The sequence below is a fragment of the Danio rerio genome, chromosome 4, assembly GCF_049306965.1.
Source record: "Danio rerio strain Tuebingen ecotype United States chromosome 4, GRCz12tu, whole genome shotgun sequence".
NCBI classification, from domain to species: domain Eukaryota; kingdom Metazoa; phylum Chordata; class Actinopteri; order Cypriniformes; family Danionidae; genus Danio; species Danio rerio.
Genome location: NC_133179.1, coordinates 50,286,933 through 50,311,535, shown reverse-complemented (window position 1 = coordinate 50,311,535; position 24,603 = coordinate 50,286,933). Strand labels below are relative to the sequence as shown.

Genomic DNA, 24,603 nt, shown 5'->3' with positions numbered 1-24,603 from the left:
CATTAGTTTTGGATTTGCTTGATTATGCTGATTCTATTCATTCAGATGGTCTCATTCTTTTACTTGATTTTTATAAAGCCTTTGATACGGTTGACCACCAGTTTCTGTTTAAAGCATTGAGGTTTTTTGGATTTGGGGAAACTTTTGTTAACACTATGGGTATGTTTTATAAAGTATCAATAGTTCAGTGATTGTTAATTTTAATACTTCTAATGGATTTGATATTTTGTGTGGTATTAGACAGGACGGCCCAATCTCTTCCTTTTTATTTTTATTAGTGACAGAGTTGCTATCCTTAAGCATTGTGCAAAATCAAGATTTGTAAGAAATTTCTGTTTTTGAGAGGAAGATTAAGATTTCACAATTGGCAGATGACACCACTTTATTTCTAAAAGATGACTCAAACGTATCAAAGGCTTTAAATTTAATTTCTGACATCTCAAGTGTTTCTGGTCTAAAGCTGAATATCTCCAAATGTGACATAATGCCTGTTCATAATTTGAATTATGAATATATAGAAGATATCCCTGATAAATCCACAATTAAATATTTCTTTATTTTTGTTATTAAAAATCTTTTAGTGAGACAGCACTTGAATTTTTGTTACAATGGGACCTGTCATTATATGGAAGAGCTCAAGGCAGAGGGTCTTTCTCATTTTGTATATGCGACTTTATCTTTATTTGTTGAGAACAAAGTGGCCAAATAAATTAATACTGTTATCTTAAAATTTATCTGGAAGAACAAACCTCATAAATTGAAAAAGGAAGTTCTTTCTAATAGTAAAGCAGAGGGAGTGTAAATTTATTAGATTTTTCTGACACCATAAACATTTTTAAATTAATTGGTAAGAGATGCCTAACCAATCCAACGTCTATTTGTTTTTTTATTCCCAACAATTTTTTGGACAAAATCTGTAGTCTTTAGTTTCTTCTTAAATGTAACTATCTTCCCTACAAGCTATCTTTAGCTTTGTCTAAATTCCACCAGCAATGTCTGCTTGTTTGGAAGCTTGGTTATGTTCACAATTTTTCTCTCTACCGATTTTTCTTATGGAATAACCGAGATATTACAATCAAAAACAAATAATTATTTTTCCAAAGTTGGTTTCAAAATAATATTAATTGGATCCTTTGGTAGGTTATAAATGGTTCACTAAAGAATGTTTTCTGCATCATCAAACAAGAACTTTGTTTAGCTTTGTGCGTCAAATTTTCCAATTTAAAAGGAAAATTTCTTCTAGAGGAAAGGTTTACTGGAAGTCTTTGGTTAAGGATATAGACTGGAATAGAACCTGGCTTTTACCTGGGTAATATTGCATTTCCAACGAGACAAAATAAATACATTTTAAAATTTTTGCATAAAATCTACCCTGTAAATTCTAGTATTTACAATTTTTTGGACATCGACAGCTTCTGTTCTTTCTGCAAACAAGCAGAGGAGACACTACTATAGTGATGGCCAACCCTGTTCCTGGAGAGCCACCTTCATGCAGATTTCAGTTGCTACCAATATCAAACACACCTGAACCAATTAATTAGGACCTGAACACCACGAGATAATTACAGGCAGGTGTTTGATTTGGGTTGCAACTGAAACCTGCAGGAAGGTAGATCTCCAGGAACAGGGTTGGCCACCCCTGCACTACATATGTTTATTGATTGTCCAATATCCAAGCAATTTCGGTCACTTCTGAATTCTCATATATCTGCTTCTGCCAATGCTGTGAATTGCTTTAATCTAAAAGACAATTTTTATTATAATAACCCAAAAGCTAAATATCTGGAACACATCATATATATATTTTTAATCTTATATGGCAAATTTTACATTCACAAACAAAAATTCACAAATAATTACCAATCCTTTGTTCATTTTAGAATAGAATTTATTTCCCTCCTAAAATCACTTTATCTTATTAAGAATTAAAAAAATCTAAGATTCCTGAAATATTATGCAGATGTATTTAAAGAAGATTCTCGATTTTATTTGCTTTCCTTACAGTTATTTGTTAATGTGTCATTCTAATTTCATTCATTTGTTTAATTTAGTAATTTTATTATTATTATTAATAATAATACTTTAATTGTATTAATATTTTTCCCTTTCTTTCTAATGGTATTATTTGTATTTGTATGTGGTTTTAGATATTTTTTCTCATGACTATGTAAATTATTGCTCTTTTCAAAGATCTGTCTGACTTTGTTATGATGTTCTTGTATTGTCAGTTCAAGCATTAATTGTTAAAAAAAAAAAGTGAATCAACTGGAGAAAGGTTTGTTTTAAAGCTCTTACACAGATATAAAGCGATTGATTAAAGTTTCAGGTTTTTCATCTAATGATGTACCTGCTGTTGACAATATTATTTTAACCCTTTATACAACGTAATACTATTTTACTCAAAGTAAAAAGAACTATTGAACAACGTACGTGTATTAAGTGTCTTAATGAAGGTTTAATTGATTAAATAACATAATTTCACTTCATTCTAAGTATACATCACTTTATATAAGAAATGGAGTACTAGTTTTAATCAGCTCATTTATAGCTGTTGTTTCTTGCTCGGACTTACTGGATTTATTTTTGTTAATTACTCTCATATAAAGAAACTGTTGAAGAGAAGCTATTTTGTTACTATTTATAGTTTAATTTATTTTAAACAGAACATTTTTATTGCTTTGTTAACTTTTAACAGAATAAAATGCCCAAACGCAGAGAAAAACTATATATAATAAGTCTTGACTCATGACTAAGAGTAAGTGGCAAAAAAGGTTGAAAAAAAAAGACTTTTATTTTGGCGTGACTTGTGACGTCATAAGCCTGCGCCGCTCTCGCGCTGTGATTCAACTGGAGAAAGGTTTGTTTTAAAGCATTTAGCTATATATAAAGCGTTTGATTAAAGTTTAAGTGTTTTCATTCAGTGCTAAATTATGTACTTGTTGACAATATTATTTTAACCCTTATACAACGTAGTACTATTTACTAAAACTTACAGAAATGAGGTCTATTTTTTGAATAAAGATAGGATAAACTTTTTATTCCGGAGAGCACAATTTGTCTTGTGCAAAAAAGTTCTATAAACAGACAATAAGATAAATAAAAAAAAAAACAATTAAGAAGATACTTGAATAAAGTAAAAGTGTGTAATAAGTGTTTTAATGAAAGTTTAATTGATTGAATAGCATAATGTCATTCCATTATAAATATACATCACTATATATAAGAAATGGAGTACTAGTTTTAATCAGCTGATCAGTGGCTATTGTTTCTTGATCAGACTTATCTGATTTCTGTTTGTTAATGACTCTCATATAAAGAAACTGTTGAAGCAAGTGTTGAAGAGAAGTTATTTAGTTTCTGTCCATTGTTTTATTTATTTTAAACAACATTTTATTGCTTTGTTCATTTTAAACAGGATAAAGTGTCCAAACACAGAGAAAAACTCCTGCTGAAGCGACTGATCTCCACACTGTTATAAAGATGGCGTTTATTAAAGAGGAGAGTGAAGATGTGAAGATTGAAGAAACATTCACAGTCAAACAGGAAGATCTGCAGGAACAAACAGGTTGGATATCTTAATAATATATACTGATTTTCACTCTCAAAGACCAACTCAGTCATTTCTTCCTCATTCAGATTAATAATAAGAATAGTAAATTAAATCCATCTTACAGCCCTGAGTGTGCTGCCTAGTTCTCTTATATGCACATTAGCACTCATTGAAAGAGGAATGAGTTTATTTCTTGTTACTTGTTCTCATGTTTTTTTTTATCATTATTTGTATGTATTATTAGTCTTCCATTTTATCTACCTTCTTAAGGTTATTGCTTTTCTAGTTCTCCTTCTGTTTGTAAAGCATCCTTGAGCACTGGCGCTATATAAAATAAACAAAAACAGTACATTTAGAGAAGTTTAATTGAGCTGACGATATTTGACCTACAGTATTCTCATAGAAGATATCTGCTATTACAGTGATAATGTTGGCTTAGTACTTTGTACTAATATGTCACTGTGATCACAATTCCCTTTTTTTCATCAACTTTATGGGTTTAAACTTTTTTCTAGTAGTTGTTACTAGTTCTCACAGATAGTATCTGAGTTAGAATTACATCATTATTATAATAACTAATTACCAGGGCTATTGTGTCTAAACAGGGTTTCTGCTGGGCCTTAAAACGGTGTAAATTCCAAAATCCAAATTTCAGGCCTTAAAAAGTATTAAATTTACTGAAATGTTGTGTTGTAGGTCTTAAACCTTTTCTTTTTAAAGGTCTTAATTTTTCTTTGTTCATGTTTTCCTACTCAATCTGGCCAAAACCCATACAATCACCAACAATCCATCTCAATACAACTTTAAACTTTTCATTCAAAAAGGTCATTTTAACTCTATTTCTCAAAAAGGTTTAATTAATCTAACTTGGTGAAACCTGCAGAAACCCTGGTTTAAAATATGTCAAAAATCGTGGAAGCCCCCAATTTTAAATATGCTAAATTTGCTAAGTTTGTATTGTTTTGTTTTTGCTATTATTTTTATTGTGTTTTTACCTGAACTGATTGTTCTAGCTGTCCTGTACGGTGACCTTGAGCGTCATGAAAGGCGCCTTTAAATAAAATGCATTTTTATTGTCTGCAAGTTGTTTATTGAGATTAAAATAATATTTAAAAAACAAACAAATTGAAAATGAGATAAAAAATATATATATTTATATACACACACACACAGTTGAAGTCAGAATTTTTAGCCCCCCTGAATTATTAGCGCCCCTGTTTATTTTTTTCCCTAAATTTCTGTGTAATGGAGGGAAGATTGTTTCAGCACATTTCTTAGCATAATAGTTTTAAAAACTTATTTCTAATAACTGATTTATTTTATCTTTGTCATGATGACAGTAAATAATATTTTACTAGATATTTTTCAAGACACTTCTATACAGCTTAAAGTGACATTTAAAGGCTTAACTAAGTTAATTAGGTTAACTAGGCAGGTTAGGGTAATTAGGCAAGTTATTGTATAATGATGGTTTGTTCTGTAGATTGTCGGAAAAAAAAATTGCTTAAAGGAGCTAATAATTTTGTCCCAAAAATGGGTTTTAAAAAATTAATAATTGCTTTCATTCTAGCCGAAATAAAGAAAAAAAGAAGAAAAAATATTATCAGACATACTGTGAAAATTTCCTTGCTGTTAAAAATCATTTTGGTAATATTTAAAAGAGAAAAAAAAATTAAAAGGGGGCTAATAATTCTGACTTCAACTGTGTGTGTGTGTGTGTGTGTGTGTATATATATATATATATATATATATATATATATATATATATATATATATATATATATATATATATATATATATATATTGTTATAGCAACCTATGTGACTGCTTTGGGAAATAACCATCATTGTAGACATCACAGGATGACTGATTGTGAAGGAACGTGTAGTCTGGCACATTTGCTACCCACGACAAGTCAAGATTTAAAAAGAAAAAAAAAATTGCATGATCTGACGTAGTGACTTTCATAAACGACAGTAAAAAAATCATGTGATCTGACCGGGGCTTTAGCTGTTGTATTGGAGCCGAAAGAATTTATAAAGTAAAATGTTTGTCCTTTTGCAAAATGTCATTTCTTTTCTGCAAATTAGATTTTTTTTTTAAATCAGCTTGATTCTTTAAAAACCAAAAGCAGTCCCCGTCAATTGTTTTTTTTTTCCATAAGATACACCTTTGTGACTGTTTTATTTTATGTGTATAGTCTTTAATGTGCTTTTTAATAATTTTATTCTTTTCAAAGCAGCACACAGACGCAAATTTATCCTTTAAAACGTGGCATGAGAGCAATGCACATGCAATCAATTCCTGATCCTTTGCACACATTTTTAAAACAAAAGACAAGATAATTTAATTACTTTCAATGTGCTAAATATTTGTTAAACGATTATTTAAAAAAAAGCTTGTACACTTATTTAAACTGTAAAACTGTCGGCGCCAAAAGCCTAGTGGTTAGTGCTTTGAAACATAGCACCAAGGTGCTCACGGCGACCGAGTTTGATTCCTGGCTTGTGGTCCTTTGCCGATCCTTTCCCTATCTATAATTACCACACTTTCCTGTTTGTAAAATCTCCACTGTCCTATCCAAATAAAGGTGAAAACCCCTAAGAAATAATTATATATATTAAAAAAAAAAAAAAACTAAAACTGAATAAAGTGCATGGTAATCGGAAATAAAGGAAATTAGTAAATTAATCTATTTCATTATTTAATGCATAAAATAGGCAAGTCTTTTTATAAATTGAGGTAATTCTGAAACTTTAAATTGCATTTTCTTTTCTTATAAATAATAAAAGCTAACCTGAATACCCGCGTGAACAGGGCCACAGTGACTTTTTTATTTTTCATTGAAACAATTGGATAGTGTCTTCTGTCTACATGACTGGCAAACGCGCCAGGAAAAAACTGCTAAATATCTGCAAATATTTTGTTAACAAATGTTTAGTAATGTTAGTAATGCATAGAAAAATGTGAAACAGATTTGTCCTGAGCTCATTAACCTACTGATGACAGCCACTTTAAGATGGTTTTTAAGGTGATTAATGAGGTTTGTTGTGTTACCTTGGGAAGTTTGGACTGAACATGAGCAAAGGCTACCTGATCACCATTACATTCCTCAAAAAAAATACTTGCAATCTAGATGCAGTCACCTCATGCTTGTGTTGCAGTACAATCCGTAAACTCCACTCATTGAAATAATGGCTTGGTGTTTAAACTGTAAAATCATGACAATATTTAAATCATTGATGGTGGGCCAAAAATATCATTATCGTGATGATAATACTTTATTTATTTGTTTGTTTATTTGGCTGGGACAGTGTACATTAATTAGCATTTCTACCAATGCACCAGAATTAGCCCGAAGGCTATTTTTCATCTTTTGTCCCAAAACAACCTAAAAAAAAAAACAATACAAGAATTAAACAATTAATCAAAAATAGTTAAAAAGTACTAAAATAGACATGGTTATATAGATGTTAAAAAATAATATTTAAAAATTAAAGAGCCCATATTATTCAATTCAATTCAATTCAATTCAGCTTTATTTGTATAGCGCTTTTACAATGTAGATTGTGTCAAAGCAGCTTCACATAAATGGTCATAGTAACTGGAACAGTGTGGTTCAGGTTTTAGTGTTTAAGTTCAGTTCAGTTCAGTTTAGCTCTGTTCAGTGTGATTTAATCATTACTGAGAGTTCAAACACTGAAGAGCAAATTCATCGATGCGTAGCTCTACCAGTCCTGAACCATGCGAGGCAGTGGCGACAGCGGAGAGGGAAAAAAAACTTCACCTGATGGGAGTGAAGAAAAAAAACCTTGAGAGAACCAGACTCAGTTGGGCACGACCATTTTAATTTCTCCGCTGGCCAAAAGTCTTGTGCAGAACTTCATTCGCCGTGGTTTATGCTGGAAGATGGCCTCAATGAAGACTCGTCTGTCCCTGGAGCGTCGCTGGAATCAGACTCATGTTCTCCACTCCCCACGACCATCAGCGCAGCAGCAGCTCAGGATATGGCCTGGTCCCGGATATGGAATCCTTGGTATCATCACGTCGCTGGTCTTGGATCCAATCAGTGACTCCGCCTGATCTGAGGACCTCGGGATGAGTATCCCCAGGTGAAAATAGAGAATAAAGAGAATAATTAGCATAGCTGCTGTTCATAGTTTATATAAGCAAGATGTAGAAGCCAGTGTGGAACCCGCTAGGTGATGCATTGAGTGTATGCTTTACTAAACAGATAGGTCTTTAATCTAGTTTTGAACTGGGAGAGTGTGTCTGAGCCTCGGACATTACCAGGAAGGTTATTCCAGAGTGTAGGAGCCATGAAAGAGAAGGCTCGACCTCCTTTACTTGATTTTGCTATTCTAGGTACTACCAGAAGCCCTGAATTTTGAGATCTTAAAGAGCGAGTTGGTTCGTAGCGAGACAGAAGGTTGGTTAGATAAACAGGAGCTAGATTATTTAGAGCTTTATAGGTGAGAAGTAATATTTTAAATTCAATACGAAATTTAACAGGCAGCTAGTGTAAGGAGGATAAGATTGGGGTCATATGATCATATTTTCTAGACCTGGTCAGAACTCTGGCTGCTGCATTTTGTACTAATTGAAGTTTGTTAATAGAGGATGCTGGGCAGCCAGCAAATAGAGCATTACAGTAATCCAGTCTCGAACTGAAATATACATGAAATAGGGTCATATCTTGGTTGTAAGGGTCTCCAACAACAGTTTAATATGCATGCAAGGTCAAAAAACACTTTCATGGTCTTATAATCTGCATTTATTTTTACCTAATTATCCCAGCGACTCCTGTATGAATCGTTCAGGGATTCATTTGTTCCCAAACCCCTCCTTAGCGCGAAGCTAATCTGCGCTGATTGGACCGATGACAGTCTGTTGCGATTGGTCGACTGCCTTCAGTCAGAGAATGAAATGCCAAACAGCTAATCAGCAATATAAAAGTAATCACAGTTCATACACGCTCGATAGTGTAGGCGTGGATTTTAGCTGCCAGTGGGTCAATGTAAATACAGACTATGGACTTGAAAATACAGACGACTGACTATTTTATTGAGCAAAAACTCCAAAAACAGTTGAGGAGATCTCCTAGCTTCTCACTCTGCTCTTTTCACAGACACACACACACACACACTCACACACACACACACACACACATACGCACTTAACCCTGCTCCGGACGACAACACGCGCACACACACACACACACACACAAACACACACACCTCCGGACGACAGCGCGCGCACGCACACACAGACACACACACTAACGTTACTCCCCGTCTACGGAGCTCCGTTAACGCAGCACGCGTCGCGTTTTTAACGTGACTTTGCACACGATAAGAGAATATAGCCAGTTAACCTGATACAGTACACGCAGTTACAAGTAACAAATCACAACTAAATACATTTGCAAGCTAGAGTAAACGAGGCAACTTTAATCGCACGTACTTACACTTGAGAAATGGAGGAAGAAACCCATCCTGACGTCTATCAGTAAGTTACTGATCCTTCCTTTAACAAACGCTGATGAAGTATTCTTTGTAGCATGTAGCTTCCAGAAGTTTCCAGTAGTTTCCAACTGCTTGGCTATAATGCTGAGGTTTCATCTTTGGGTAGAGACTCAATATATCCATCTGCAGTGTGACTTCAATCGACCGGCATGTTTGTGTGTGTGTGTGTGTGTGTGTGTCTCGGTTTCTGCGTCAGAGGGCGGGGCCTCAGGTTTGAAATCTCCCGGGTTTGCGCGTGCACGTGAATAACTTGGTTTCGTTCGTACGTCATGGCGAAACACCTAATGAATCCGTATCAAGGCGACTCGTTTGAAGCACTATGAGTCGACTCTTTTTTTAGATGAATCAACCGTTTTTAACACTGTACACTAACAGATTTAAGCCTTAGCTGGATACTCCACTTCACTTAGAGCTGTGTTACACACTACATGGAGGGGAATTTTCAAAAACCCATAATATGGGCTCTTTAAACTAAAACCCCATTATTTTGTAATAGAGATAAAAATAGTTGAAACACATTTAAACAACAGATCATTAAGATGGTAGGCACAAATGGAAACATGATTCTCTATAAACCAAGCTGAAGAATCTGAGTTAATAAAAAATTATTGAAGACCTCTGCAATTTTGCAATCATTATTTGAGATTTGACCATCTATCATAATTTCCCACATTTTTTTGTTTTTTGTATCCTGTCCAACAACTTTTTTTAATTGGTTCCAGATTGTTTTAGAATCGCCTTTTGCTTTTTCTTTTAATGTTAGGAAATACTCAGCTTTGGCCTTTCGTATGTTTTTTACTACTCTATTTCTTAATGTTGTAAACATGTTTCTATCACTAGCCGATTTACTCTTGATTACTTTTTTTAATGCAACATCTCTCTCTTTCATTAGTTTTAGTATGTCAGAGTTAATCCAGGGTAGTATATATTTTTATTGTGTTTGCATTTAGGTTTAGTGCTGAATTCTGTTTTCTCGATTGTTCCTGCAAAAGATCCACAGTCCTTACCCAGATCCCAAGATCAATACCCAGTAATATTCTGTCCCAGTCAATTTGCTCTACAGCATTTTTAAATCCTTCCCTTCTATTTCTTGGTATTCCTATAAATTCATGTTCTCTGGCAGAAAATGTAAATCTCTTTTTAGAGAGTTTTCTGGCCACAAGTGTCAAATTGTGGTCAGAAATGCCAGCTAACATATTATAGGATTTAATTATCTCAGGTCGGTTGGTAAATATTAGATCAATCTGAGTACTACTTGAAGTGGTGATTCTTGTGGGCCCTGTTATCATTTGAACAAGGTGAAATTTGTCAGTTATTTTTTAAAGTTTGTTTCTACAAGATGTATTCTCCCAGTTTATGTTAAAATCCCCTAAAATAACAGTCTACGATTAATCTCGCGGTCTATATACTTTTTCGTTATGTTCTTGGCTGTTTTTGAGCCATTGACTTCCATTATAACCACATTTTTTAACCGTAAAGCCATGACACCAAATTATCATGCATTCTAGATTGTTGGTGTTTTCCCTGTTGGGAAGAGGTCAAAAGTGTCATTTTTACTGTTGATCATCAGTTGGCAGTATTAACCCTCTAGATGGGCCTGTTCAAAAAAGTAAAACAGCAGATTAAAGTGTTCGTTCATAAATACATTTTGTAGGGGGACCAACAGTTTAACCCAAAAATGACCAGTCTATCAGATGAAGAAGAGCAGGAGTCAGAGATTCAATTAAAAGTAAGTTTACTGTAGATAGTTTGCAGTTTCATCAGCAGAGGCCAGCTTAAACACTCACAATTAGTTTGTAGACTGCTTTACATACAATCTCAGAACAACAACAATCAGATGTCTAGAATTCTCTTTTCTCTCTATTCAAACTGTTTTAAGAAATGTGTCAGTAAAGTGCACTGAAACTTCACAAAAACAAAACACTGATAACTGTAAGGGAAAATTTGAACCTATCAGTTTACAATATACTGAAGCCTGTTTTTCTAGGCTTTATTGGTGATAATGGTCAGAAACGTTGGACCATGAGAGAAACTAGCCAGACAGTAATGTGTGAATTGTGGAGCGGGCTAAATCTAAAGAAACATTTATTTTTTAGTAAGTGAACTTTTTTTTTTTTTTTTTGCTTTTATTCTTGCCATAATAAAAATATGTATTTGTAGAGCAACCCATGTTCTGTTGTCATTAATATTCTAAGAAATTATAATGTTTAGAACTGTCTGAGATATGAACAAAAGCAGGTGATGCACCAAAGTTGAATGGTCTTAAAAATCCTTATAATCATTAAAATAATTTATAAAAACAAAAAAATCAATTTAGTTTAAAAACATTGAACGATATTAATGAAATGACATAGTTTCAGAAACATTCTACTTCGCTGTTTATCCGTCTGACTTTACAGTGGGTTTCTTTTGACCGCCCCCTGTTGTTTTAAAGAAGCCTCGTCCTTTTTGCGTGATGCGCGCGCAGCTGACTCCAAGTTATCTGCAGAAATCCTGATCTCACTGGCATTATGTCAAATTTAAGACTTTTTAAGACCATTAAGTATTAAATTTAAGACCTATATCACAATATCAAAAACAAGCGAGAGAAAATGTAAAATCCCAAAATTACGGGTAAAAAAATGTATTTAAATTGAACAGTACTAAAGACAGGTTAAAAGTATTATTGAACTACAGAAAAAAACAAACATCTTAATGCTGATATATACTTTTGCCTGGTGCCGCATCGCACACCTCACGTAACAGATGAGGCTTTTATACTGGCTTTTATACTTGACGCGTTCACCATTGAGATATTCTTTTTAAATGACGGGGGGTGGTCAAAAGAAACCGACAGTAAAATCAGACGAATAAAAAGAGAATCATTAATATCACTGAAGATGTTTTGGGGGGCATCTTTTATTTTGTTTTAACAAACTTATCCTTCAGGTTTTTTCAGGTTTGACGTCAAATTCGCCACGCGCTAGGCTTGGGCGGTATTATGGTATACCGCGGGATCTAAAAATAGCAACGGTGTCAGTTTCAATACCGTTATACCGTCATAAAATATGAAATATCCTTTATTTAATGCCTACAAAAACGTATGTGTGATTGTCATCACGGGACAGTGTGGAGGAGAGAGAGAGGAGGGGATGGGGAGAGGTGAGGTGACGAGTCGAGCTATAAAGTGACCTGCAGTTTGGCGGTTTATTTATTTCCGGTTTAGACTGGATGAGAAGGGAGGCTTGGTAAATATGAACTAGAGGTCTGCATTAGAGCTGAAGATCTTTTCCCGAACCCGGCGGGACCCGTAAAAATCCAAATCCCTGCATTAAAATCCATCCCTGCAAAGGTGAAACAAATGATGACGAAGAAGTTAAAAAAGCTAATTTTGACGGCAGTCAAGCCAGTCACTAGCTCAGAAGGAACAGTCATTCTAGCCGCCAAGGTATTTCGGCAGTCGCTCATACACTGCGTATTACGGTAGAGCACAAGCCGCAAGCTGACAGGTAAAAAGACGGGGTGACTCGCTTTATTGAAACTGCTGTCATGGAAAATGAAATGGATGTTCCTGGCTGGTAGAAGATAATCAAACAATCTTACCCAAAACTTGCAAAATTAGCCAGATCACAACTCTGCATCTCGGCCTGTAGCAGCAGGAAAGGGTGTTGGTGCTGCTGTGGCGCACCATCAGTCCTGAGAGCAGGACTGCGCTAAAGCCAGTGGATTTAATAATGTTCTTCCACAAAAACACGTAGCCGAATCTTGGTGAATAAAGGGTTTTTTTCAATTATAAATGAATATTAATGAAACCATATAATCATAATGTAGACAGTATATGTTGTGGTTTTCGTTTTTTCTCTTAATGAATCAAACTTAGACTGGGGGTTATGAATATCAGAAGAATATACTTTATTGGAATATCTTCCAAAAAAGCAGAGACGTTCGTAAGCAGACCCATCCCTAGTCTCACTCCAGGACAATCTGATGTCCCTCACATTTGCTATCCCCTTTATCCTGGCTTCCTCCCACCTTTGTGTTTTCACAGCTGTTTACTGGTTCCACAGGCCTCTTCCAGCTCCTACTTCTTTACGACCCCTATTTAAAGCCTCTTCTTCTTGGTGGCCCTCTTAATGTAAAGATCTAATATATTCATAACTGTTTTTAAACAAACAGTTCACATTTGGTAATCATGACTAGTATCTATGTTTCAAACATCTAAACTGGACTCTTCTCTCCCATACAGTATGTGTCTTTTCAAACATACATGACAGTTTCCACATATGTTGTATGCATTTCATGCTTTTCTGACACAGATGGTTCTCATTGTATCTCCAAGTTCTCTCTCCTGCTCTTTTATGACCCCTTTGCCTTAACCTGTCACCTGTTTCCAAAGACATATAATGGCAGATTCATAGGGCTCTCCACTCTTCATATAGTCTAGGTTTAGTAAATAAAAATCTTCATCATATACAGGCTAATGTTGGCATTATTCTTTTAATATTCAGCTTCACCGTCGCCTTAATGCCAGATTGTGAAGAGAAGTGGCGAAACAAATTTTGCAGAGCCTTTATCTTAATTTCTTATTGATAAAATACCCATCATCATTAAGAGTTTATTTTAGTTTGATTTGTTAAGCAAGACTTCTTTTCATTGGTGTATTGGCCAATTTAAATGGTAAGTGCATGTACATAGACCTATAGTACTGAAATGTTACGATGTTGCAGAGGACTTATTTTATTTTTTTGTTCCAACTTCCAAGTGGCATATAGTATACGTTTTTATGAATAAATTATGTTAAAACATAAATGACTCATTCTTGAAAAAAATACAAAAGAGCTGTGTGCATGAGCACATTTGTATAATGTCGGGCTGTAAACAGGTTCGGGCTATAAATCTGCATTCCCGTTGCTATACCGCGGGAGCCGACTAGATTTCTTACGGTGTGGGAGTAAATTTCTGAATAAATCGCGGGAGCGATGTGTGTGTGTGTGTGTGTGTGTGTGTGTGTGAGCGAGAGAGATCGGTGCTGTACGTCGCTTGGCGCTCCCTCTCTCTTTCTCTGTGTGTGTGTCTGTGTGCGAATGAGAGGAGTGTCCCGCGCAGAAGAATACAAACAAGACTAAGGTCGTATATAAGGTATTCAGTTTCTGAATGGTTAAGGCTCAAGCCAACAGTTTAGTGACGATGTCTGAGCGTTACGGTAATACCGGATACCGGGGTAAAATAAAGAGGCGGTTTGACGGTATCAAAATTTGGATACCGGCCAAGCCTACCGCGCGCACTGACTTTATTAACAGAAAGCTGATTGGCTATTGCAAGTTGACCTTTTTGTAGTTGTAAAAACGCAAATTACAATTGGACTAGTGAAATAAAGAACTACAACATCCCAAAAACCTATTTTTACATGTAGCGTTACAAGGATATCACAAAAATAAGACCTGTGCAAAAATAGTTAAGACCCAGAACAGCGAATTTAAGACTTTTTAAGGCCTAAATTTCGATTTTTAAATTTTAGACTTTTTAAGACCCCGTGGGAACCCTGGAGATAAATCAGTAAATTGATTTTGTTCAGGACCCACTGCACTGAAGTCTTTAGTGACGCACTAATTTACAGATGTCACGAGCACTTGAGTAACAAGACAGCGGCCTTTGCTCTGTTGCTTCAATACATACTTTCACTTACATACATACTTAAATACATACTTCCGCTTTTTGCTTCTCACAGCCAGTCGTTAAGTTTACACTGCTCATCTCGACCCGATTTCTCTACTCGTTTCCCCGCACTGCAACAGTTCAGCCAACTTCTCTTTTATCTACACACCACATAATGCTGCCTTCTTTAACTCTCCTCCTCCTCCTTCTTTATTCTCTCACCCATTTCCTTTTTGCCGTCTCATGGGTGTAGACCAATTAAACAATGTTGACTGTCGTCACAGAAAACACCAACAATCATAAATTCATGAATATGTGCTGTCATGGCTTTGCAATCAAAAAATGTTCTTATAATAGAGGTCAATGGAGAAAAAAACAGCCATGAATATAATGAAAATGGAGTAAATTTGCCCAGAGTGTATTGAGGTTTTTACATTTTTTAAGCATTTTTCCAGTGATGGGAAATTCATTGTGTCTTAATGAATTTATTACTCTCATTTAAATGCTTATTTGAGTGATTTCCATGTTGTTGTTGTTATTATCTATTGTATTTTATTTGCACTCAAAAAAAATTATAATAGAGGCCAATGGAGCATTTTTCCAGAATATGTCAAAATAAGATTTCCCCAAATATCAGAATCACCCCAGAATGGATAAAAATGACCCAACAACAAACAAAGGGAAAGGTGCCCATTCCAGCCTTTATGCAGATGCTGTACAGGTATGTCTCATATCTGCGAGGCACATATTCAGCTGTTACCCCAGAACTTTTTTTCTGATACGTTTACCAGTCAGACACACAATGAACAAGTATTCCCTTTCCGCTTTACAAATTGTAGAAATCTTATCAATGTCTTATCAATATAACCAAAATGACCTTTATGAAAAACTCTGAAAACTGGACTAAAACTGTTTAAATTTACTATAACTTCTATGTTAAGTTTATTTGACACAATTTACATTGTAAAAGCACTAGATAAATAAAGATGAATTGAATTGAATCTGCTTAAATGTGTACACGTTAATGGACCAAACAAAATATGATCTGATTTATTCTACATTTAATGTGCATCAGAAATACAGTGTGTGTAGCCAATGTTCCCCTCTGGGGGGAACTCCAGCACTATAAGTGGATTTGATGTTCTAAATCCACGTATGGGAGGATTCGGTTCAGAAGGCGCTCGTCTGAAAGAGTATTGAACGGGCCAATGAAAGCAATGAATTGGCAGCGCAAGCCTGCGCAGGTGTGCTGCATAGCCAATTAACTGAGCATATAAGCACACCTGGCGCCAGCAGATGCTATCCTTTTCGCTTCAGAGACTTTTCTGATCGAGTTCATGAGGGTTCCTCCTGCTGATCTACACTTCGAGCCACTTCGAGCGAACGAGTGTCTCCCGGTCCAGAGCGAGTCCACGCAGTGGCAGACGGTCGAGCTGGGTTTCTCCCTTGCCTGGCGTCCCTTTGGGTCCGGTCCTCCAAGAGCGGTGTGTATTGCTGCAAAGCATCCTAAAAGAGCAACACAGTCGTGCAGCACGTCCTTTTCAGGATGACGCTCCGACTGTGCGTTTCTGGTTGCGGGGGTTTCCTGGCTCCGGATGATAGGCACGATCACTGCATTACATGTTTGGGGGTCCAGCATGTTAATGTGGTGCTCGGGGGGGCAGTTCATGTCGTCACTGCGATGCCATGAACGTCACGCAGTTGAGATCGCGATTAGCTTTCGTAAGAGAGTGAGCCACCCCTGTCGCCTCCTGCTCTGCAACGGGCGCTCGGGCAGATCTGAGGGCTCCAGCGAGAGACGACCCGCCGCCTAAGGGCTCGCGGACCTCTCGCTCCTCCAATCGCTCCATCCAAGCTTCGGGTACTGGGAGTGATCCGTCTACTCAGATTGTAGCTCTCACGCTCGCTGACACCGGAGATCAGATGTCCTCCGCGGCATCGGAGGGTGGGCTTTCATTGTCCGACGATGATCCAGACCCGCTCACCCTCTCTGGGCAAGCGAACGTCGTCAAAACAGATCCTGAAGCGGACATGTTGGCCGTGCTTACTCGGGCTGCTTCTGCCGTCGGGTTGGAGATGGTTCATCCCCCAGCCCCGCGGCTGGACCGACTAGATGGGTGTTATGTAGAGGACCAAAAGGCGAAGCCTTCGAAGCCTCTCGTCCCCTTCTTCCCGGAAGTGCACAGTAGGCTCACGCATTCCTTGAGGGCACCTTTCTCTGCCCGCACTGCGTCCGCCTCCGCCCTTACCACCCTGGATGGTGGAGCTGCCAGGGGGTATGAGGCGATCCCGCTGGTGGAGTGCGCCATTGCAGTCAATCTTTGCCCGCGTGACGCCCCCGCTTTGCGCGGTCTGCCCGGTCTCCCGTCCAAAGCCTGTAGGTTATCTGCCTCCCTCGGAGCTAGAGCTTACAAGGCTGAGGGCCAGGCAGCTTCCGCCTTGCACGCGATGGCCACCTACCAGTGCTACCAAGCGCAGGCGCTGGCTGAGCTGCACGAGGGTGGGTCTAACCCAGGCTTGTTACACGAGCTGCGCACGGCGACCGACTATGCTCTCCGGACCACTAAGTCCGCTGCGTGCGCACTGGGGAAGACGATGTCCACACTTGTGGTCCAGGAACGCCACCTCTGGCTAAGCCTGGCAGACATGCGCGAGGTTGACAAAGTTCGCTTTCTTGACTCGCCCATATCCCAGGCTGGCCTGTTCGGCGACACTGTCTGTGAATTCACCCAGGAGTTCAAGGCGGTGAAGGAGCAGTCGGATGCGATGGGCAATGTCATCTATCGGCGGGGCCTTAAGCCCGCTCCATCCTTGGCCGAGCCATCCACCTCCGCTGCTCCTCGCCGGGGGCGAAGCGGGCGCGTCGAGCACGCCGAAAGCCGGTAGCCCCTCCTGCCCAGGGCACCGCTAAGTCCAGTAAACGGACCGCGAAGGGTCTCGCAGGGTCTGCATGCTCCGCCAGCGCCCCCTCTCAGGAGTCAGGGTGCGGAGCCAGAGCAAATCGCTCTCCTCCAGCTCTTCTGCGGGTCCCTCGCGCTTCCCGGATCAGCACACCCGCTCCGCGCTGCCCCTCCGCGGATACGTCAACGATTGTCGCGATGACGTCATTAGCGAGGGCTCTGCCTGCCTGGTTAGCGTGGGCCAGCCCCTCGCAGTGGCTCATACGCACGATCAGACTCGGCTACGAACTACAGTTCTCGAAACGGCCTCCCAGGTTCACGGGCGTGTATTTCACCAGGGTCAATCCCCTGTCCGCCTCTGTCTTGCGAGAGGAGATTGCTGCCCTCCTGGCGAAGGGTGCAATCGAGCCGGTACCTCCAGCTGAGATGGAGAGCGGGTTTTACAGCCCGTACTTCATCGTACCCAAAAAGAGCGGTGAGTCACGGGCAATCCAAGATCTGCGCGTTTTGAATCGCTGCCTTCACAAGCTGTCGTTCAAAATGCTTACGCAGAGGCGCATCCTCGGATGCGTTCGTCCTCAGGATTGGTTTGCAGCCATAGACCTGAAGGACACGTATTTTCATGTCTCCATTCTTCCACTCCACCGTCAGTTTCTGCGGTTTGCGTTCGAAGGTCGTGCATGGCAGTACAAGGTCTTCGCCTTCGGGCTCTCTCTGTCTCCTGCGGCTCGCGGGCATCCGCGTACTCAATTATCTCGACGACTGGCTGATTTTAGCCCACTCTCGGGAGCAATTGACTGCGCACAGAGACGACAGCAAGTTAGTGGTCCCACTGAAATATTTTCAGAGGCTCCTGGGGCATATGGCTTCCGCTGCAGCTGTCGGATTGCTCCATATGAGACCACTTCAGCACTGGCTTCAAGATCGAGTTCCAAGACGCGCATGGCATGCGGGCACACACCGAGTCTCTGTTACTGCGCTGTGTCGCCGCACCCTCAGCCCCTGGAACGACCCCTCATTCCTGCAGGCCGGTGTGCCTCTGGGATAGGCGTCCAGTCATGTTGTTGTCTCAACAGATGCTTCCAGCACACGCTGGGGAGCCGTGTGTCGCGGGCATGCAGCTGCGGGCCTGTGGGTAGGTACCCAGCTGCATTGGCATATCAATCGCCAAGAGCTGTTGGCAGTGTTCCTTGCTTTTCGCCGTTTTTCTCCGGTGCTGGAGCAGCAACACCTGCTGGTCAGGACGGACAGTACGGCGGCGCAGCGTATATCAACCGCATGGGGGGTATGCGCTCTCGCCGCATGTCTCAGCTCGTCCGCCGTCTGCTCCTCTGGAGTCACCCGCGGCTAAAGTCGCTGCGCGCCATTCACATCCCAGGTATGCTCAACCGTGCAGCCGATGTGCTCTCACGGCAGCAGATTCACTCTGGAGAATGGAGACTCCACCCCGAGTCTGTCCAGCTGATATGGGCGCGATTCGGGGAGGCCCAGATCGATCTGTTTGCTTCCCCCGAGAACGCTCATTGCCAGTTGTTTTATTCCCTGACCGATGGCTCTCTTGGCACGGATGCACTGGCCCACAGCTGGCCTCGGGGCATACGCAAGTATGCGTTTCCCCTAGTGAGCCTGATCGCGCAGTTAATGTGCAAGGTCAGGGAGGACGAGGAACAGGTTCTGTTAGTTGCGCCCCTCTGGCCCAACCGGACCTGGATATCAGAGTGGTTGGCGGCACCGTGGGAAAGCATAACCTCATCATTCAGTTCCTCAGAGGCGCTAGACGAATTAATCCAACTCGCCCCCCTCTCACGCCCTCTTGGGATCTCGCCCTCGTTCTCACGAGCCTGCGATTTGATCCCTTCGAGCCACTCCATACAGTATCTTTAAGATTTCTGTCCCTGAAGACAGCTCTGCTGGTCGCGTTGGCCTTCATTAAGAGGGTCGGGGACCTGGAGGCATTTTCGGTCAGTGACTCGTGCCTGGAATTCGGGCCGGATTTTTCTCACGTTATCCTTAGACCCCACCCGGGTTATGTGCCCAAAGTTCCTACCACTCCCTTTAGAGATCAGGTAGTAACCCTGCAAGCGCTGCCCCTGGAGGAGGCAGACCCAGCCCTGTCCTTACTTTGTCCAGTTCACGCCCTGCGCATTTATGTGGACCGTACTCAGAACTTTAGATCTTCTGAGCAGCTCTTTGTGTGTTATGGCGGACGGCAGCAGGGAAGTGCCGTGTCTAAACAACGTTTATCCCACTGGATTGTGGAGGCCATTTCATGTGCTTATTTGAGCAGAGGTCAGCCATTCCCCCCTGGAGTGCGTGCGCACTCCACTCGGAGCATTGCATCCTCTTGGGCGTGTGCGCGCGGCGCTTCTTTAACAGACATTTGTAGAGATGCGGGCTGGGCGACACCCAACACATTTGCAAGGTTTTATAATCTGCGAGTGGAGCCGGTTTCCTCAAGGGTGTTAGGGACCTTTGGTGATTGAGGAAACAACTCGGTAGGTGTTGTAGCATGCTTGTGGTGCCTTTTTTTCCCGAACACGGAGAGATGTGCACCCTCCTGTCTGTCAGTAAAGTTCCCCATTCGGTGAGCCCTGCAGATTCCTCCGAGGCCCCCAGCACTGACTCAGCAGAGGAGTCACTTGCTGGCCCACTACGTTTTAGGTCTGCCCGCTGGTCAGTCCGTGTTTTGGGTATAGGTGCCTGCTATGGCTGATCCCCGCTGGTGATCCCCATATGCTTTTCTGCCACGGTTAAGTTCCCCCCCCTGGGTGGACCCGTGCTTTCCCTATCTGCTAACCACCTTCTTATGCGCACTCCTCCTTCTCAGGGTTAGTCCATATCTAATTCCATTTGTTTCCCTATTGGGTGCGGATGGTCTCCACAGCGTCCTCCCTACTGGGATGACATGCTTCCCAACGTACTGTTGTATATTCCTAGAATTATCTAGACGCTAGCAACTCCCAAAAAAATATACCTATTCCGTAAAGCTTCTTTTGAAGTGGGATAAGTTAGGGCCAAGGGCACGTTGGAGGACCGCGCCTCTCATGATCTGGGTGCGTCACGCTTGCCTGACTGCCCTCTCATGATGGGTGTTGGTAAGGTGCAGTCATTATGGCGCTTTCAATGGGCTCCCATACGTGGATTTAGAACATCAAATCCACTTAGTGCTGGAGTTTCCCCCGAAGGGGAACGTTCGAGGTTACTAAAGTAACCCTTCGTTCCCCAAGGAGGGGAACGGAAGCACTATACTCCGTCGCCATAATGACTGTCCCTTAGCTGTTAAAAGTCTCTTCAGCTTAAAAAGGATAGCGTCTGCTGCCGCCAGGTGTGCTTATATGCTCAGTTAATTGGCTATGCAGTACACCTGCGCAGGCTTGCGCTGCCAATTCATTGCTTTCATTGGCCCGTTCAATACTCTTTCAGACGAGCGGCTTCTGAACCGAATCCTCCCATACGTGGATTTAGAACATCAAATCCACTTATAGTGCTTCCGTTCCCCTCCTCGGGGAACGAAGGGTTACTTTAGTAACCTCGAACGTTTCCAGTGTCTTTTCACTTTTCAGCTTTTGATGAGAGTTTTAAGACTTAATGAAAACTAATGTTTTATTTATTTCAGGCCTAATTGAAGAGAATGAGGGGAGTAAAGAGGAGAAACATTATGTCAAAATTGAGGAAAAAACTCATTTACAGACTGATGGTGTTTTAAAAAGGAGAGACAAGAATCGTTTCACCTGCACTCAGTGTGGAAAGAGTTTGGCAAGCAAATGCAAACTTAAGATTCACATGATGATCCACACTGGAGAGAAACCATTCACATGCACTCAATGTGGGAAGAGTTTCAACCAATCATCAAACCTTAATCACCACATGATGATCCACACTGGAGCTAAACCATTCACATGCACTCAGTGTGGGAAGAGTTTCAACAGATCATCACACCTTAATTATCACATGAGGATCCACACTGGAGAGAAACCATTCACATGCACTCAGTGTGGGAAGAGTTTCAACCAATCATCAAACCTTAATCACCACATGAGGATCCACACTGGAGCTAAACCATTCACATGCACTCAGTGTGGGAAGAGTTTCAACAGATTATCACACCTTAATTATCACATGATGATCCACACTGGAGAGAAACCATTTACATGCACTCAGTGTGGGAAGAGTTTCAACAGATCATCACACCTTAATTATCACATGATGATCCACACTGGAGAGAAACCATTCACATGCACTCAGTGTGGGAAGACTTTTAACTGCTCATCACACCTTAATCAACACATGAAGATCCACACTGGAGAGAAACCATTCACATGCACTCAGTGCGGGAAGAGTTTCATCCAGTCATCATCCCTTAATCAACACATGAGGGTCCACACTGGAGAGAAACCATTCACATGCACTCATTGTGGAAAAAGTTTTAACTGCTCATCACACCTTAATCAACACATAAAGATCCACACTGGAGAGAAACCATTCACATGCACTCAGTGCGGGAAGAGTTTCATCCAATCATCATCCTTTAATTATCACATGATGATCCACACTGGAGAGAAACCATTCACATGCACTCAGTGTGGGGAGAGTTTTAGCAAATCATCATTCTTTTATAAACACGTTGAAGGAACTCATGGGCATATTGCAGTGGTCAACACGAGTTGAATCTGAAATCTTGGGCATCTGCAAATTGTCTCAGTCATTGAACTGGCTTAAGGGCTTAAACCATCACGATAACAAAGCACCAATTGATTTTGGGTTATTCTGACCAATACTTTGGCCGCAAATGTTCCAGGTACCCTTCAGCAAAATTAGTAAATGATTTAAACTAAATAAAGGGGCTTTACAGGATTTTCAGCAGAAACCGCCTCACGAGACTTTTGAATGACTCCTCTACATGGTCATGTGCTTTGGGCACATCCTGTCAGATGCACAATTTTGTAGAGACAAAAAATCTCTAGAAACATTAATGCATACAAATGAAAGACAATCTCTTAAAATGTTAGAACTAAGGCAGATGTATCTTTAAATAATAAACCATAATGTTCCTCATATGCTGTGGTTATTTCAATCAACCAGGTTAATCGATGTGTTGTTTTAACCCTTAAAGCAGAATAAATTGATCTGTATTTGTCTGAAATGTATGATATCTGGTCTTGAATGAAAGGTAGTGACATTTGCAATCTGTTGATGTAAGGCTGGGCGATTTTTCAAATTTTTTTTCAGATTAATTCGAATTTACGTTTTCAGACGATTTAATTTTGAATCAAATTGAGAAATTGCGATTTTAAAAAAAAAAATATATATATATATATTTAATACATTATAATGGCAATGCGCTTTGGTTCACTCTGTATGAAGCTGGAAGCACACCAGAAGCGCCTCTCGGTGACTCGCCGCACCACGATTCAGGACGCAGGTCATATTTCAGCCGCGCCACAGAGCGCCATCTGATTAGTTTCATGTTAAACATTATGCGAATGTGCGCGTCTGGGGTGTGATACTTTAAACTGTCATGTGTCGCGGTGCTTCTGGTGTCCGACCTGCTTGACTTTCTGTTAAAACGTGATGTCATGTAGGATTTTACTTGTTGCATTAGTCTGAGTCACGTCTGTGTGTATTGTCAAGACATATTACCTTATCAAGTCGATAAACTAGATCTCAACATGTTTGAAGGATGTAAAAGCCTGCCATGTGAAAAACTGCGCCGATCTTTTGGTTTGAACACAAGCAGAGGTGAGGGCCAGTAAAACATGCAAAAAATCCCTTTGTATTCCTGCAAAAACAATATTTACACAAATATTTCTTATTTAAATCGTCAGCAACCCTATTTAACTCGTTAATTTGTTTAACATTTATTTACACCTTGACCGATTTTTGTATGACATGGCCATTAAAAATACAATGTTCCTTAACCAGATGGTTAAAGTTACTTTTAAAGAGAGTGTTACTTCAGTCATGTTGTTGTAATGTTTTGAGAAGGCTAGTAACACAATAAAAAAAAAAAATCGAAATCGTGAATCGGTCAAACTTTATAAAAAAACCTAGATTTTTTTTTTGCCAAATCGCCCAGCCCTATGTTGGTGTAAATGAGAACTAGTAGTACAAACAGTATTTGTCTTGTAACATTTGATGTAAGATAGTTTCAATCTTGCAAGAGTTTTACCATGTAAAATCTACATGCAGTCTGTTAATGATTGACCTTTTCTACGTGGGCACGCGGTGTGGCCCCGCCCTTCATGGCAACTGCTCATTGGCAGACAGTGTCATAGGGATGGATCAGACCAGGTCACTTAAAAACACCCTGCAACAAAGAAACTTTGCTTTGAAACCGCACGAACTTCCGCAAACCGACTTTCAGCAGTCCGTCACCTCAGTAACCCAGAACTACCCACCCACGAGCGGGGGAATTCCAAGGACGTCACAGAAGCCACCAGCCAATCAGGAGCACCGTGTTTCCCCAAGGCCAGCTGGCGAGGGAGATTCATCTTCAGCAAAAGTGCAAGTAACAAACAAACGTTGTCTCTTACTGATCTGGTGCAGATTGATCGTAAACAGTTAAAGATAAGCCATATCTCTGCTTTTGTGGTTTCTCAGGTGTTATTCTAAGATCTTGTTAGAGGTATTAGAATTAATTTAGGATGTTTGTCAAATCATTTTATATCCTCTAACCTGCCTCTGTGTGTGCGAGTTTGTTTGTTGTTTGCTTATTACGTAGTTAGTTTCATGTATCGTAGTGTAGCTCAATAAATTTTTTTTCTCATTTTGTAAGAACTGTGTTCTTGTTTATGTGTTTCTAAGTCATTGCCTCGAGCTGTAGATCTTGTTACCTTGCTAAAAGTTAACTCAATACTGTGTTATGTTATTATCGTTGGCCACGTAAATAATATTAACAAGATTGGTAAGATACGATGACTTCTATTTGCAGGACAAATGGTAAATAAAGTGTGAATCTTTTAACCTGATTCAGTCTGACTCAATTGAGTCAAAT

At 40.1% G+C, this 24,603-nt stretch overlaps 1 protein-coding gene across 1 annotated transcript; it reads left to right on the top strand.

The window, feature by feature from the left end:
• The first annotated feature begins 2,827 nt into the window (after positions 1-2,827).
• LOC110437841 (uncharacterized) lies at positions 2,828-24,386 on the top strand. Its single transcript, XM_021475648.3, has 4 exons — positions 2,828-2,857; positions 3,416-3,565; positions 21,226-22,796; positions 23,687-24,386. Exons 2-3 carry the CDS (start codon positions 3,481-3,483, stop codon positions 22,275-22,277), a joined length of 1,137 nt encoding a protein of 378 aa, XP_021331323.2. The 5' UTR covers positions 2,828-2,857; positions 3,416-3,480; the 3' UTR covers positions 22,278-22,796; positions 23,687-24,386.
• Positions 24,387-24,603: the final 217 nt, after the last annotated feature.

Coding starts and splice junctions, on each gene's coding strand:
- LOC110437841 (XM_021475648.3), top strand. CDS start 3,481: ATGGCGTTTATTAAAGAGGAGAGTGAAGATGTGAAGATTGAAGAAACA. Junction 3,566..21,225: donor AGATCTGCAGGAACAAACAG/GTTGGATATCTT, acceptor TATTTATTTCAG/GCCTAATTGAAGAGAATGAG.